We start from the raw sequence: 13,927 nt of genomic DNA on the forward strand, positions 1-13,927 counted from the left end.
TTCTTTCTATTTTATTTGTCACCTTATTCTCACACTATGATTGAAATATTTATTTTCACATAAAATAGAGAGACCGTTCTCTATTGTCGCATTCCATGTCAAAATTAGTACTTTTCTTTTAAGAGAAAATTGTCATCATTCATACATTAGATAAACCTATATCCATGACTAGATAAATAGAGGAATATCCTCATATCAACCATTACCTCATAAACCAATTAGTGTATTTGGAGTTCTACCAATACGCTATTTTTTTTTTTGTGATTGATCTGGTCTTCACTACTGTAGATATTTTCTACAAACAAACGTTCAAGAGACAAACACTCTGTCTAAATAGAAACTCAACCTCATCCTTTATAGAAAGAGATGACTCAATCTCTACAGACAAATATCCAAGAGACAAACTTTTTTTAGACCAACTCGATAAATTTCAAAATTTGTAACGACACGTGAAGACAACACATGACTTATCTCTTTTCAGTCATAAAAATTAGATTTGAAAGATCTGATAGTGGTGATTCTGGTGATCCGGAGCATGTGGAGAGAAAAACTGCCGGAAATGGTGACACGTGAGGACCATACGCAGTTGTGAGCGGCATGTGAGGACCGTGCGCGATGATTTTTACAAAACTGCCACTATCCTCAGAACGATTTGTGGCCTAGGAGTTTTCTTGTGCTACACGTGTCTCTCGAGAGTTGTCAAAAAAATTATAAATCTATATTTTCGATCTTGAAGGAAACAAAATAAATTAAGAAAAGAGAACTAACTTAATATACAAAGTGGATATACGAAAAAAGGAGGGAATGAGAGGGAGAAATAGGCTCTTCCTCCTTATACGAAAATTAGATTTGGAGGCGAAAATTAATACATTAATGTGATTTTCCTTTTGTAAAGAGGTATAAATTTGATCGGTGGAAACATAGAAAAATAGAAAAATAATTAATTCGAAACCAGTTTAAAAAAGACTGAATCAACAATTGGATAATATAATATATATAGTATACTCACAACATACATACGCAAACTCGTTTAATCTCGTCAGATGAGTAGAAAGTTGGATATATAATACTAATTTCATGAACAAATGACTGTGACATTAGAGTTGAAAAGAGATCATTGGTCCTTTATGTCTGCAAAGATAAGTTCGATTTTCTATTTCCATGCACCTATAGGGTCGAAATTTGGATGTGTTCTATCATTTTTATATTCATTTTTTTTCTTATTGTTATTATTTTTTTGCTAGGCATGCTAGGCGAGTCTCTTTTTATTTTAATGATGTTTTCTAAACAATTTTGTTGAACAAAAATGTTGATGTCTTTTATTTTGTTTTTTTTGTTTTTTTTTTTTTTATTATATAAAATCAATGATCGAATAAAAAATTTGCAGAGCGGCTAAAGCACGTAGGTAACAAAATCAGAGCGTGGCAGAGTTGGGTCGAGACTTGTGTCAGCCATGCTGGTCATGCACTCATCAAAGTCAGACTTCACATACCATCAATGCAAGCCTTCCTCCAATGAATTTAATTCATTCGTTTCGGATTAATAAATGTTATTTATTTTGTATATTTATATACTTCCCAATTTCGTTTATAAAAATAAATTTATAAATTAATACGTATTAAAATGATATTAAAATTATTTTGATTATAAAATAAATCTAAAAAATTTTATAAAATATATGTTTATTTTATGTCTTTATGTTTATATAATATCTTTATGTCTGACAAACAATCTCCAACAACATTAAACATCATATATATGACTATCATATATATGACTGACACATCCTAATACCTCAAATGCCACGATCTCCACACTGTCCTAGGGTCCTCACTCCCACCACAGCATTCATTGTCGTTTCGTCTCCTCCATTTATTTATACACAAACCCACACAAGTCCCTCCCACCATCATTTCCAATATTTCTGATCCGCTTTGGTTTGTTATCTAAGCTCCTAAGTTTCCCTTCAATCCCAAATCCCATTTGCCCGATCCCTTCCTCAAGTTTTCATCTTTTTGGGGGCTTCTCTTGAATTGTGTCGCTGTCGCCCACAAAATGATACCAACAAAGCATGGCCACAGATTCTTCAAGTTCCGTGGTGCGCGGGCAATCCCTCAGTCTTTACAGTCTCTCTCGGCTTTTTGATTCCCAAAGCTGCCCCACCTCAGAACCCCCACAGTTATTGCTTCTTATCCTCCCTCTAATACGCCTTGGATAAAATCTCAAGAATCCCACATCTTCAAAAGTGAGATTATCCTTTGTTTTTTATCTGATTATCTCTTACTTTTCTACCTTTGCCATCAACAACAAACATTTCACTCTCATTCTTCTGTCAAATCGTACACTTCACTCTGTTTTTCTAAATGGTTCCTAATAATAAGTACGACTTCTCACGTGCGGTTGTAGAGATGGCATGGATCATGCTTAGGATTGACTACTCCAGGCTCTTCTGGCTCCTCTTTGGCGTCTTCTCATACGAAAACCACGAGGGAAAGCCGCGGATTTAGAACGCGTTTACTTTGATTAGAGTTCATCGATCAGCACTCCTAGTTTCTACTTGCCTAAAACAAATTAGTCACGTGATAATCTGAATTCCTTGACGCCTGCCGGTTTCTGTTCCTAGTCCTGCTGTATTTCTTCACCAAAGTTTAGCTAGGTAGGCGCATGCAACGCTTGGACAACAACGAGGTTGGTAGCCCAAACATGTATCGGAAGAATATTGGAGAGCGCACCCACGAATCCATATCAGAAAATGAATACGTGGAAACCGATCCCACTGGTCGATACGGCAGAGTAAGCCAAGCTTGCAACCTATTTATATGTATCTTTTGGATCATATTCTTCTGTGTGCTGGTATATATGATTCATTATTTTCGTTGATTTTTCTTTCCTGTTTTCCTTTTTTGGATTTATAATTGATACTGCTTTTGATTTCTTTGTTTGTTGAATTGGGAAACTTTTCAATATTCTAACTAATATATGCAGATCATTAAGACGCTATATATAAAGTTACACATATTTTATAGAAAGGTAAAACCATATTTTAAAGCTGATTAAAGCACGCGCACTTGTTTTTTATCAAGTGGATGTTGTTTACTCTTTCGAATCTAGGGAAAGTCTCATTGTTTAGCTCAGCTATTTTTCTTGGTTGGCTTCTCGGAACTGGTGTAGAATCAAATTAAAAATCGTGCCAATACATCAAAGACTCTCAACGATAATATAATTATATTTGTTTACGGCCAATACGCTACGTGAAACAAGAAAAGGTCGAGAGATAATCGCTGAGAGTTGTGGGTATTGTTAATTTGACGCAGTCAAGATAATTGCAGAGAGTTGTAGAGTATTAAATTCTTATGCATGCATCATGGAGGTGGCTAATATTCTAGAAAAATGATTTGTACAGTTTTAGAGGTCTACTCTTTTATGGGGTCTACTTGTTTCGGGTGAGGCCTAATTCCGTGGTAGATGTCCAGAGGACTGTCCCAAACAACAGTAAGTTCCTTTAAATTTTTTTAGTATGTGCTAAGTTTGAAGTGTGAGAGATCAGAGAAAAGCAGGACCAATTGGAATTAAAAAAGATTATCCATGCAAATGTTTTTTTTTTTTTTGGGACCTCTGTAAACGATGATAGTTCTGAGCATTCTGAAAGAGCTTCCTCTCGTCCCGAGCACCACCCTTTAAATTTTTAATTAAGGTGATGCACTGAGCATATACTGTAATTAAGATACTTGATTACATGGTTTGAAATAAACATAAATGGATGGTATGGGGAGTATTTTCAGAGGCATTTACGAATGAGAACCTAATATCTATGCACATATACCTATAGAAGCCTTTGATGCAGTCCAAGAAACAGAACTTGGATGAGATTAGACATGAGTTAAGGGCAAGGTTCAATCGAGAAAAGGCTTATGGTGGATAAATATGCACATAGAGATGAGGAAGAGTGAAGTAAAGATGAAATGCCCGTATGATAATGATTATGTACCCCTTCTCTTGCTTGCTTATCGTGCACACAGTTGTTGATTTTGTTGGTTGATTACTTACATAAGCAAAAAGACCCACCAAAGTAAGGAGTTTGATCCGGGGATTTTTCTCCCATTCGTGGATCACGGATCAGTAGGAAATTTTCAATCCCTATTGTCCACTCTCTCCAGAATTATTTTTTTTCTGTACTGCAGAAACTAGGGATAAATAATCTTACCAATGTTAATACTTCAAATTCTGTAGCATTGATTTTGATGTCATCATAGTTTTGTCTTTTGTGATGAATAGTCTGATGAAGTTCTTGGAAAAGGAGCAATGAAGAAAGTGTACAAGGCAATTGACCAACTCCTTGGGATTGAGGTGGCGTGGAACCAAGTAAAACTGAACGAGGTGCTTCGCTCACCGGTGGATTTGCAGCGGCTGTATTCAGAGGTTCACCTGCTCAGAACCCTTAAACATGACTCCATAATTCGATTCCACACTTCCTGGATTGATGTTGATCGCAAGACATTCAACTTCATTACCGAATTGTTTACCTCGGGGACACTAAGAGAGTAATTTCCTTTCCCAATTTTAATTTTTGCTACTGCTCTCATCCCTTGATATAGACACTCAGAACTAGGTAAACTTGCTGATGACATATAAATAACGCTCCTCTTTCTCAGAACTAGGTAAAATTGCATATGAATGACATACAGCATTTTCGCATGATGCAGATACAGGAAGAAATATAAGAAAGTAAACATCCGAGCTGTTAAGAGCTGGGCACGCCAAATCTTACGGGGCCTTGTTTATCTTCATGGTCTTGATCCTCCAGTAATTCATAGAGATCTCAAGTGTGATAACATCTTTGTCAATGGCCATCTTGGACAAGTCAAAATTGGTGATCTAGGACTTTCTGCGATTCTTCACGGTTCCCGATCTGCCCACAGTGTCATAGGTACTTATTTCTCTGCCATTAGCACGAGTCTTGCAGGTACTCACCTCTAATTCTCCTAATTTAGCTTTTCACCCGTGTTAGGCACCCCAGAGTTCATGGCACCAGAATTATATGAAGAAGATTACAATGAGCTTGTTGACGTGTACTCATTTGGCATGTGTGTTTTGGAGATGCTGACATCTGAATATCCATATGGTGAATGTGCCAACCCTGCTCAAATCTACAAGAAAGTGACATCGGTAAGCGCTGTTTTGATGTCAAGTTTACAGACGTTGGTGAAACAAGTATCTTAGCCACTTGCACTCTTCTTTGTTCAGGGGAAGCTGCCAGGAGCATTCTACCGAATTGAAGACTTGGAAGCACAGAAATTCATTGGAAGATGCTTAGTAACTGCTTCAAAGAGATTGTCAGCAAAAGAATTATTGCTCGACCCTTTTCTAGCATCTGATGAAGATGAACAGTTATCTATGACAAAGCTAGGAAGTCAGAAGGCTTTTTTAAATAAAGGGGAAATGGAGAAACTACAATCAAGCCATGATCCACACAAGACAGACATGACAATCACGGGGAAGCTCAATCCTGACGATACCATCTTTCTTAAAGTGCAGATTGCCCATAAGGAAGGTACTGCTTTAGCTTCTCCTTAAAATGCATTGTTCTAAATCTAATCATTTCACTGGATAGTTTGTTTTTGGAATACATTCAAGCATATTCTTAATTAAGTTCAGATGGTATGGTCCAAGCCCATGTACGGCACTTAATTACTGTATTTTATTGCAGGCTCTCCTAGGAACATATTTTTTCCTTTCGACATTTTAACGGACACTCCAATTGATGTTGCAACGGAGATGGTGAAGGAGTTGGAGATCGCTGATTGGGAACCGTTTGAAATTGCATATATGATTGAAGGAGAGATTTCTGCTTTAGTACCCCATTGGAAAAGATGGGACCTGTCTCATCCTGAAGCCTACCATACTTTTAACTATCAAGATGAAGACAACGATGATGATGGGGGTCCTGATCATCATTTTCAATCTTTCTCCTCTCTTTCATCATCCGACGGATCAGCATCAGTCTTGATGAGGATTGATGAAATGGCAAACCAGCGTGGTTGGTTCCAAGGTATGTCTCCTTAGTTATTTCGAAGCTAATGTGTTCTTTAACGTGTTTTTATCATATATACTGGAACTACAAATCACTGTTCTAATTGGAGGCTCCTTGGGCATCACTTAGCCAGGGTTTAAGGGATGCCCTGCTTTCATGGACTTTATATGGGAGTAGAAACTAGAAACAGGGAGTCTTCAGTAATCTGCCAGTTGCATGGGCTTAATTTGTCCAAATGCAAAGTAAACACATGATAACATGAGTATGCTGTGATAATACCTGAAGGTCAGGGTATATGATGCCTCCAAAGCCTTTCTCGGGCTGTTTGGCCCAAACCCTTTCCAAGCTTAAATCTTGGGCCTTGAGGGTATGCGCAGGCCTAGAATAACAAGGATAATTGAGTTGGGATGGTGAAGCTCATACTAGCTTGGTCAACTGGTGCGCCCAACCCTATAAAGAAAAAATCTATTTGTAAGTCTATTTAGTAAAATATTTAACACACCACATCAGCTAGAGTCGACTTTTTATGATGTTTTTTATTCTTTAAACAACTTTAATGTGTCCTGGTGTGTTTACAAATCGGTTTGTAAGCAGGATAACTCATCCTATAAAATGTCACAAACATGGGCATGATACATGGTAGGTCAGGTTACATTTTTCTAGCAAAAACCCGGCAGGTTTGGTAGACAATCTTAGCTGTGACAACTTGAAATTTCGATTTCAATTAGAAACAATTGCTGCTGCAGATAATTTGCTTGATGATGCCAGCTCTCAAAGCTCTTCACACTCAGGAACATATTCGAACGTAGATTACTACTCTGGTAATGAGCACGAGCCCAGCACAAGTCCTAGAAGAGGATACCAACATGCAGCCATAACGAGTCACAATTGTACAAGGTTTTGTCCTGGGGAAGCAGTCCATAAATGGCTGCCGTCCATGGCTAGTAGACAATGGGGAGTTTCACAAGGATCGCATGGAGCCTCTGGCTCTACTTGTAAAGGTAAGGGGATGGTGGACAACCGTAGGCTAACGAGAAACAGATCACTGGTAGATACACGTAGCCAATTACTGCACAGGTCATTGGTGGAGGAGGTAAACAAGCGGCGGTTGTCTAAGACAGTTGGAGCTGTGGAAAATATTGGGTTTCAAGCTCCATGTGAGGTTTCTAAAATGGAGTCACGGCCATCAAAGCAGAAGAATAGGAAAATGCTTCAGTGAGAAAAGATTCAAAATTTGAAGATTTGATCGACAAACACATGCAAAATGCTTAATTCATGGTGGTGATGGTACGATACTTTAGCACACTCAAGGTCATGTGCGTGAGAGTGAGAATCTAGATGGTATTTTATGTACAAATGTCTTCATTACATATATATAATATAGAATCTTCTGTTTGAGAATAAATGCTTGTATGAAACGGTTGGAGTATAAATTAAAAAAAATAGTTTAATCTATTCCTATCAATTTAAAGTTTAAACTTTTTGAAGAAGGGCGATATAACATCCATCAAAGCAGAGATCTCGATTTCCTTCTCTCTCTCTGCACTTCATCCCAAAGAAGTATCACTCTGCTACTGGGTATCTGAAACTTACCACTCAAATGGCCTTCTTGACGTGACACTACCATGCAGTGCCACGTGATTTATTCTAGGGATAGCATGAGCGCCATATGATTATCATGTCATATTGATGTAATATGTCGGTTTGTACTTAATGCTTGGTCAAGCTTTGGTTCTTTCCATTCTTTGTTTACTTACTTGTACCGTTCCAATCTGTGATGCCGTAGAAGTACATTCCAAATTTGGACCCTACATGTCTAAACATTGCATTATCATAGACCACGTGCTGGAGATTGTTGGAAACAGAACTCGAGGGTTAATCTGTAAAGCAGTATAGGATTGATGAACTTTTGTGATACTTGTAAAACCCTGATCGATGTTTAGACAATGCCATGCAAAGTTGTGGTGGTTGATGGCCATAACATTGAGCGACTAACACTAAATGTTTTTCAGCCATTGTCTGTCATGAAGTTTTATAGTGGATCTGAATTACCATATATTATACTCGACATTGCATGCATTTTCTTAGAGGTGGGAGTGTTCACTTTAAGACATATCGATCACCTGAAAGAAGAGTAAGTTGAGGGTTCAAACCTTCAAACAAGTTGGACCACTGACACCCAATTAATAAGGATAATGTAAAAGTGCTTCAATCTCCTTGTCAGTTTTCACGTTTATAGCATGAAACAAATACTACCATTTCAGTCAACAAAAAAAGGAAACAATTATTACGAGAATTAATGAGCTACAGAATCGAAAGTACATTTGTGGAAGATTAGGTTGTCTTGTATCGTACTCGAGGAGCTTGTGTCTGTAAAATGGAAGCGAGGGGTACAGTGGTCGTCAGATAATTACCCTTATTTTCTGTAGCTGCTGTTTTGGAAGTTGTTTTGTTGTCGTTGGATGATTGAAGCTGGTCAGGATTTGAGCATTCTGTGTTTGGAATGTTTTGACCGTTGAGATGAAAGTTGCTTTCAATACTCCCCACAACCTCAGCCGATTATGACCAGGTTCACTAATTTGTGAGCAACTGAGCAAGGGCAAAATATTTGGTAAAGACTTAAGATATTTATTAGTCTGGTTTCTATTATATTCATAAAATGTCCAAAATATCAATGTACTTTTAGGTAAACTGATGTGACAGACTTCTAAGATAGTCGATAGGTTTGGTGTGTAAAAAAATAAGCTCGCACATAGATTTATTTTTACTGATATCTTATAGGAGAGGCTAGCCATGTTAATTCATTAGTGATGTGGGTCATGTTACTGTATTTGGCTTCAGCGCATGATCTTGATATGATGTTTTGTTTTTGTCACACCAAGAGATGTAGTTATTTTCCATAAAGGTGTAAACGCTAGTGATGGAACGTGGTGTCTTAGGCCACCCCATCCAGTTTGCATCATCGACAAAGACACAGAGAAGAGGACGACTTTGGATGATGATCAAGAGTTTAAAGAAGGACTCATTGGTAAGGCATATGGAGGGGATACAATTTATTAAATAGACTGTCGTGAGGAAGGCCTCGACCCGAAGTCACTTGACCATACCACAATGAAACAAGATAGCAAGGCCAGATTATGTACTCAGTCATATACTAAACAGCAAAAGCAAAACAAAAAAGAAAGAAAATGGAGAGGCAAGCTTTATGGTCACCCATCATTCATCAAAATGTTTGGTCCTGATTCATATATAGTTTAGAGGTGTTAATTGCATTGACAATGACAGAAAAATTACAAGGAATCTTTCCTTCATTCACACCTGTACAAATGTTATATGCCCATCAGATCAGGTCTACTATCAGAAAAAAGGTGCTTAGCCTGCTTGTTCAGAACTGCAATAATTTTTACCTAAGAAAGTATTTGGGGTCCTCTATTCCCTGGAGTGTACAACCTATGTGTGTCTGGTACCATTCATAACGATTGGTATATTCATGGCTTCAGTGGTCCTCTGCTATATATTAAAATCTGCAACGGTGCATGACCATTTCTATTTTATTTGAATTAACTCTATTAACTTGGGTTAACCATTGTAGTAGTATGAATTTATGCTGCATGGTTTTATCCAAACCAAACTTGGTTGGATGGCTCTATAAAACCTTCCAAAAAAGGTATCACTCGTCTGCCAAATTGGATGATAAGTTTATCAGATCACCTGTTATAGTTAGTAATAAACAACCCTAATTGCTTAAATTTGGTGTAAGATGATATCTCATGTAGATACATGAAGTTATTTATGGTGTTTAGTGACTTTGTTTTTCTATTTCCTTGAATTCTAGTAGAGCTACTGAAGTATACCCAGCTCTTATGCCTAATCATGTAGGATACTAATGTGGTTGAGACTCCAATACTTGTGTCAATGGATATTAATAATCTCAAGGGAAACAATCCGGATTCTATTCACACTTCAATAGGCCTGTTTTGTCTTAGGTCCTTGTAGTATGTGGCTCATATCGAGTGGAACATGTATACAGAGAAAGCCGGATGCCGTCGCTCCGGCTTATTTTTTGGATACCTTTTCAAAACTAGAGCTTTAAGTGGAGATATAGATAGACACATGAATCGGCTTATTTTTTCACCAATCAATGTTGCCAGACGCACGTTTTATTACAGTTTTTTTTTTTTTTTTTTTCCACTTTTTCTTTTTAGCGAAGCCTTTTCTTTTTTCCTTTCCACCAGAGATTTTTTAGTGACTTGTAGTCAACAATATTGAAATATGGAATCTGTTAAATGGGGCTTAAAGCTTTAAATTCTAGTTGGTGAGGAAGAACTGAATTTGCCGAGGAAGATGAGCATTTATTTAGATCGATAAGAGTTCTTGGTTCAGCCTAACGGGTTATCTTCTTTTTGGAAGTACCGGTGGAAAATTTGGTAGTTTGTTATTGGCGAGGACCTCTTTTCTCACATGTACTTGGTTTGAATTTGTGTTCAGAGAAAAGCGATAAGAAGTCTGGGTGAAACGCTGTTTCTGTTCATGGTTTGTCTCACAATTTTGGGAAGTTGGCCTTTGATATTGAATGTTTGTGCCGTGCTCCACAAGTAAATAACCCCATAGATCTTCAGTTGTGGTTGAATTCGATGCATAGAATTCCCACAGCTTCAGAATACAGAACGCTTCGATCATAAAGGCAAGTTGATCATAAGTCTGCTAAATTCAGAGAACCCAAAAAAACCTTTGAAATGAATGGTTATTCCTGCCTAGAAATTTGTAATCACTAACCTATGGCAAATACTGAAAATCTTGTTTATCTAAAACAAAAATGTTTAACTTGGGAGGACAGAAATTCAGAGAAGAAGAGCAGGAAAGGTGTTTTACAAGTAGTGAGACTGCCAAGATAATTTGCATTTTATAATCTTATATCTTTACAAACGGAGGCGAGCCATTTCAAACCAGATTTGTTCAAACGCCTTCACAATGAGACCGTGGTACTCGTTAGAATTGAGTGACAGGTAACAAGCAAGTAGGTCTTCCAAATCCTTTGATGCCCGGATATTGTTTTCGACAATCATCTCCACCATTGAATCTCTAAAGTCTGTCTGTGGATCCATTGAGGATTTGACAATGGCAAAGCTCCCTGATAAGCTTCTATTCCTTGAGGACACGCTCTTTCTGGCATGAGCTCGAATCTTCCTGCTTGCAAGTCTTGGAGAATTGGCTCTAAGTCTTATACCAGCAGAATTAGCAGCGGACCTTCGAACAAGATGATTGGGTTTACGCTCCTTTTGAGTCCTAGTTCTTTCCCTCTTGAAAATTTTGACAGATAGCGATCGGCGTGTTTCCATCTCCTCCAGTTTAGATGAGCCTCTAAACTTGGTTGCTTCAGTGGTCTTATGATCAGATTTCTTTGGCCTTGTCAAAATTGGAGGAAGGTCGAGCTTTGAAATCGAATGAAACCCATCTATATTCTTCACTTCCCTGGTAAAGGATTCGTTGTTCATATCAATGATAATATCAGTAGATGAAGAACAGACTCCACAATTACAAGAGCTTGAACACGACCGTAGCTCAAACGAATCAGGAGCAGCCCAGTGTTCAGACTCTGAATCAGATAGAAGAAGAGATTCATGGATGGTAGAGATAGTGGGGCTGTCATTAGGGGAGACAGAGTAAGTTGGAGACTGAAATGGACTCTGCTCAGTCCAAATTGAATCAAGCGTGGCAGGACAACTACAGCCAGCAGAGACAGAGGAGGTGACAAGTCTAGGAGAAGGCTTGTAAATAGTTTTTCTGTTGGTTCTTCTCTTAGATGATCTTCTTGGTGGATCAGGGAAATGAGTTTCTGAGGCTTTTGAGTGTTTAGATGAAATGGAGAACTTATCGGCAATGGTGGATTCTGGCGAATAATAAGAGCACCTTGGCTGAGAGAACAGGGGTTCATGTGATTCTGTGGTGGTCGTGGAGGGTGGTTTTCTTTCACTGGGATGAGAGGAGTTATGCTTCCTGGTTTTTCTGCTCATGTCTTTGAGCTTGTAAAACCAGGCATTTGGCATCATATCTGACAATCTAAACTTGTAATTGCCCATCAAGAAATAGAACTCTCTTCTCTGTCACGGGGGACAGTCCTCTCTCGAAGCTTGTTTATGTTTTACTGAGACTGAGTTTTGAATATGGTAGGAGTAAGATGAAGAAACAAGAATAAAAAGATACAAAGTTTGGTTTATAAAATGGTAAGGAAAAAGGAAAAATGGGATCCACCAGGAATACTCGGAATGAAAGCGAGGGAGCAGGAATGTCAATGAAAATGAATTCCCTTCATCATTGCCACAAGCACAACTGCACACAATAGCATTTGTTTTCAAGTATATTGACATACTATGCTTTGCTCTATGCTGGATTATCTTATGAATTTCACTCCAAGATAAGAAAGCTAGTAAATTCCAAAAAACAAAAAAAAAAAAAAAACTCAGTTGTGAATTGACTGTTCATGACTTTTTTATGCATTACAGTGAATACCAATACATTACTTTTATTTATCATTTCTTATATGGATTATCAACTGCTTATTAATGTTCAGGATTCTCAATTCTTAACTGGACTCTCTCTGTCTCTCTATTTTTTAATCTAAAGTGGCATTAATGGCAATGATGATCCTAAATGCCCTAAAGAGAAGGAAATGATGATTTTATTAACAGGCTAGACCCATTTGTCCATTAAGTGCTCTATGTTCCCATCAATCCATGCTCCATTATCAGTAATATTCCGTGCCTTCTTTTCAACTGCTTGATGTCCAGGAGGCCCACATGTGACCTGCCTGGTGCTGGAAATTCAGTAACTGGTCCCAGCAAAACTCTTGCCTATAAGCAGACCTGAGGGCACCAATCATGGCATGCCATCTCAACTCTTCTCTTCATTAGATCCAGATATGATTTGCTACCAAGTTCTCTGCAAACTTAAGGGAAACCCTTGGATGACTTTTATGTATAGTTTCCTACTTGAGAATGAATTACAGTATTCACAAAGGCTGATGTAAGATGCAGATTGGTTGCCCCAAAAAGTGCAAAAAACACTCCAATGAATAGGAGGCTTGCTGATGTTTGGAGCTTTCCCCTCTGGTATTCTTGAGTTTACTGGAGAGACATGCTTCCTAAGCACCCTAATGGCCTAAACTTCCAACTCTATGCTAATGATGGCTTCACATGGTTCCTGTATAGGACTGCCCTATGTTTGTAGAAAAATAAATCTCAGGATTCCAACCACAATAGGACTTGAACAACTCCGAAAACTAACAAATATGGTTGGATTGCAGCAACATCCAAATTGGTCATTTGGAAATGGGTGGGACATGAATCTAATACATTCAAGAAAATGGCTCTAGAGTAGGGGTGCTACCTGGGGTGCGGGGGTGGACCTCCATCAGTCTGCCCCCCGGGCCTTCAGCCCAGTTGAGTAATCTGGGCCCAAAATGGTCAGGAATCTGTTTTTCGGCCACTTTGGGCCCAGAATTTAACTAAAAAAATAAATATATTTAAATAATAAAAACAAAAAATAAAATGTATAGATAGAACTACTAACTATATTCCAAGTTTCAACTAATTCTATTTAAGTATTAACTCATAATCATTACTAAGGCACTAAACTATTACAATTTACAATTATACAAATTAAGAGAACTAATAAACTATTACAATATTATAAACTCATGTAAAAATATTAAATATTATAAATTGTACTATTAACTATTGTAGCAACATTACAATTAATTGTAAATTAACACAATCATAACATTTCAATTTGGGGTGGCGCCATGGCGGTGAGTTCACTGAGTGGTGAGTTGTGTCAACTGCTATGCGACTGAAAATCAAAATCATAAAAGTTAATAAGTTATAAACCTGAAATATT

The 13,927-nt window shown here is 37.8% G+C and overlaps 2 protein-coding genes across 3 annotated transcripts; one reads left to right on the forward strand and one right to left on the reverse strand.

Moving 5' to 3' along the window:
* Positions 1–1,843: 1,843 nt before the first annotated feature.
* Positions 1,844–7,484, forward strand: LOC121238904 (probable serine/threonine-protein kinase WNK4). Of its 2 annotated transcripts, none has more exons than XM_041135994.1 (7): positions 1,844–2,793; positions 4,276–4,541; positions 4,704–4,927; positions 5,009–5,166; positions 5,245–5,551; positions 5,708–6,049; positions 6,823–7,484. In XM_041135994.1, exons 1-7 carry the CDS (start codon positions 2,665–2,667, stop codon positions 7,248–7,250), a joined length of 1,854 nt encoding a protein of 617 aa, XP_040991928.1. In that variant the 5' UTR covers positions 1,844–2,664; the 3' UTR covers positions 7,251–7,484. The 2 variants fall into 2 exon arrangements, with proteins under 2 accessions (XP_040991928.1, XP_040991927.1); XM_041135993.1 differs by having other exon boundaries at positions 1,849–2,793; positions 6,778–7,484.
* Positions 7,485–10,909: 3,425 nt separating this feature from the next.
* On the reverse strand, positions 10,910–12,310 carry LOC121238946 (transcription repressor OFP4-like). Its single transcript, XM_041136051.1, has one exon. The coding sequence runs from the start codon at positions 12,109–12,111 to the stop codon at positions 10,951–10,953; it is 1,161 nt and encodes a 386-aa protein (XP_040991985.1). The 5' UTR covers positions 12,112–12,310; the 3' UTR covers positions 10,910–10,950.
* Between the last annotated feature and the right edge of the window lie 1,617 nt (positions 12,311–13,927).

Source organism: Juglans microcarpa x Juglans regia, chromosome 7D, assembly GCF_004785595.1.
Source record: "Juglans microcarpa x Juglans regia isolate MS1-56 chromosome 7D, Jm3101_v1.0, whole genome shotgun sequence".
Lineage (NCBI taxonomy): Eukaryota > Viridiplantae > Streptophyta > Magnoliopsida > Fagales > Juglandaceae > Juglans > Juglans microcarpa x Juglans regia.

Excerpts from the sequence above, each read along its gene's own strand:
- LOC121238946 (XM_041136051.1), bottom strand. The coding sequence starts at position 12,111 with ATGGGCAATTACAAGTTTAGATTGTCAGATATGATGCCAAATGCCTGG.
- LOC121238904 (XM_041135993.1), top strand. The coding sequence starts at position 2,665 with ATGCAACGCTTGGACAACAACGAGGTTGGTAGCCCAAACATGTATCGG. Across the intron at positions 2,794-4,275 it reads CCACTGGTCGATACGGCAGA|TCTGATGAAGTTCTTGGAAA; the intron begins GTAAGCCAAGCT and ends TGTGATGAATAG. Across the intron at positions 4,542-4,703 it reads ACCTCGGGGACACTAAGAGA|ATACAGGAAGAAATATAAGA; the intron begins GTAATTTCCTTT and ends CGCATGATGCAG.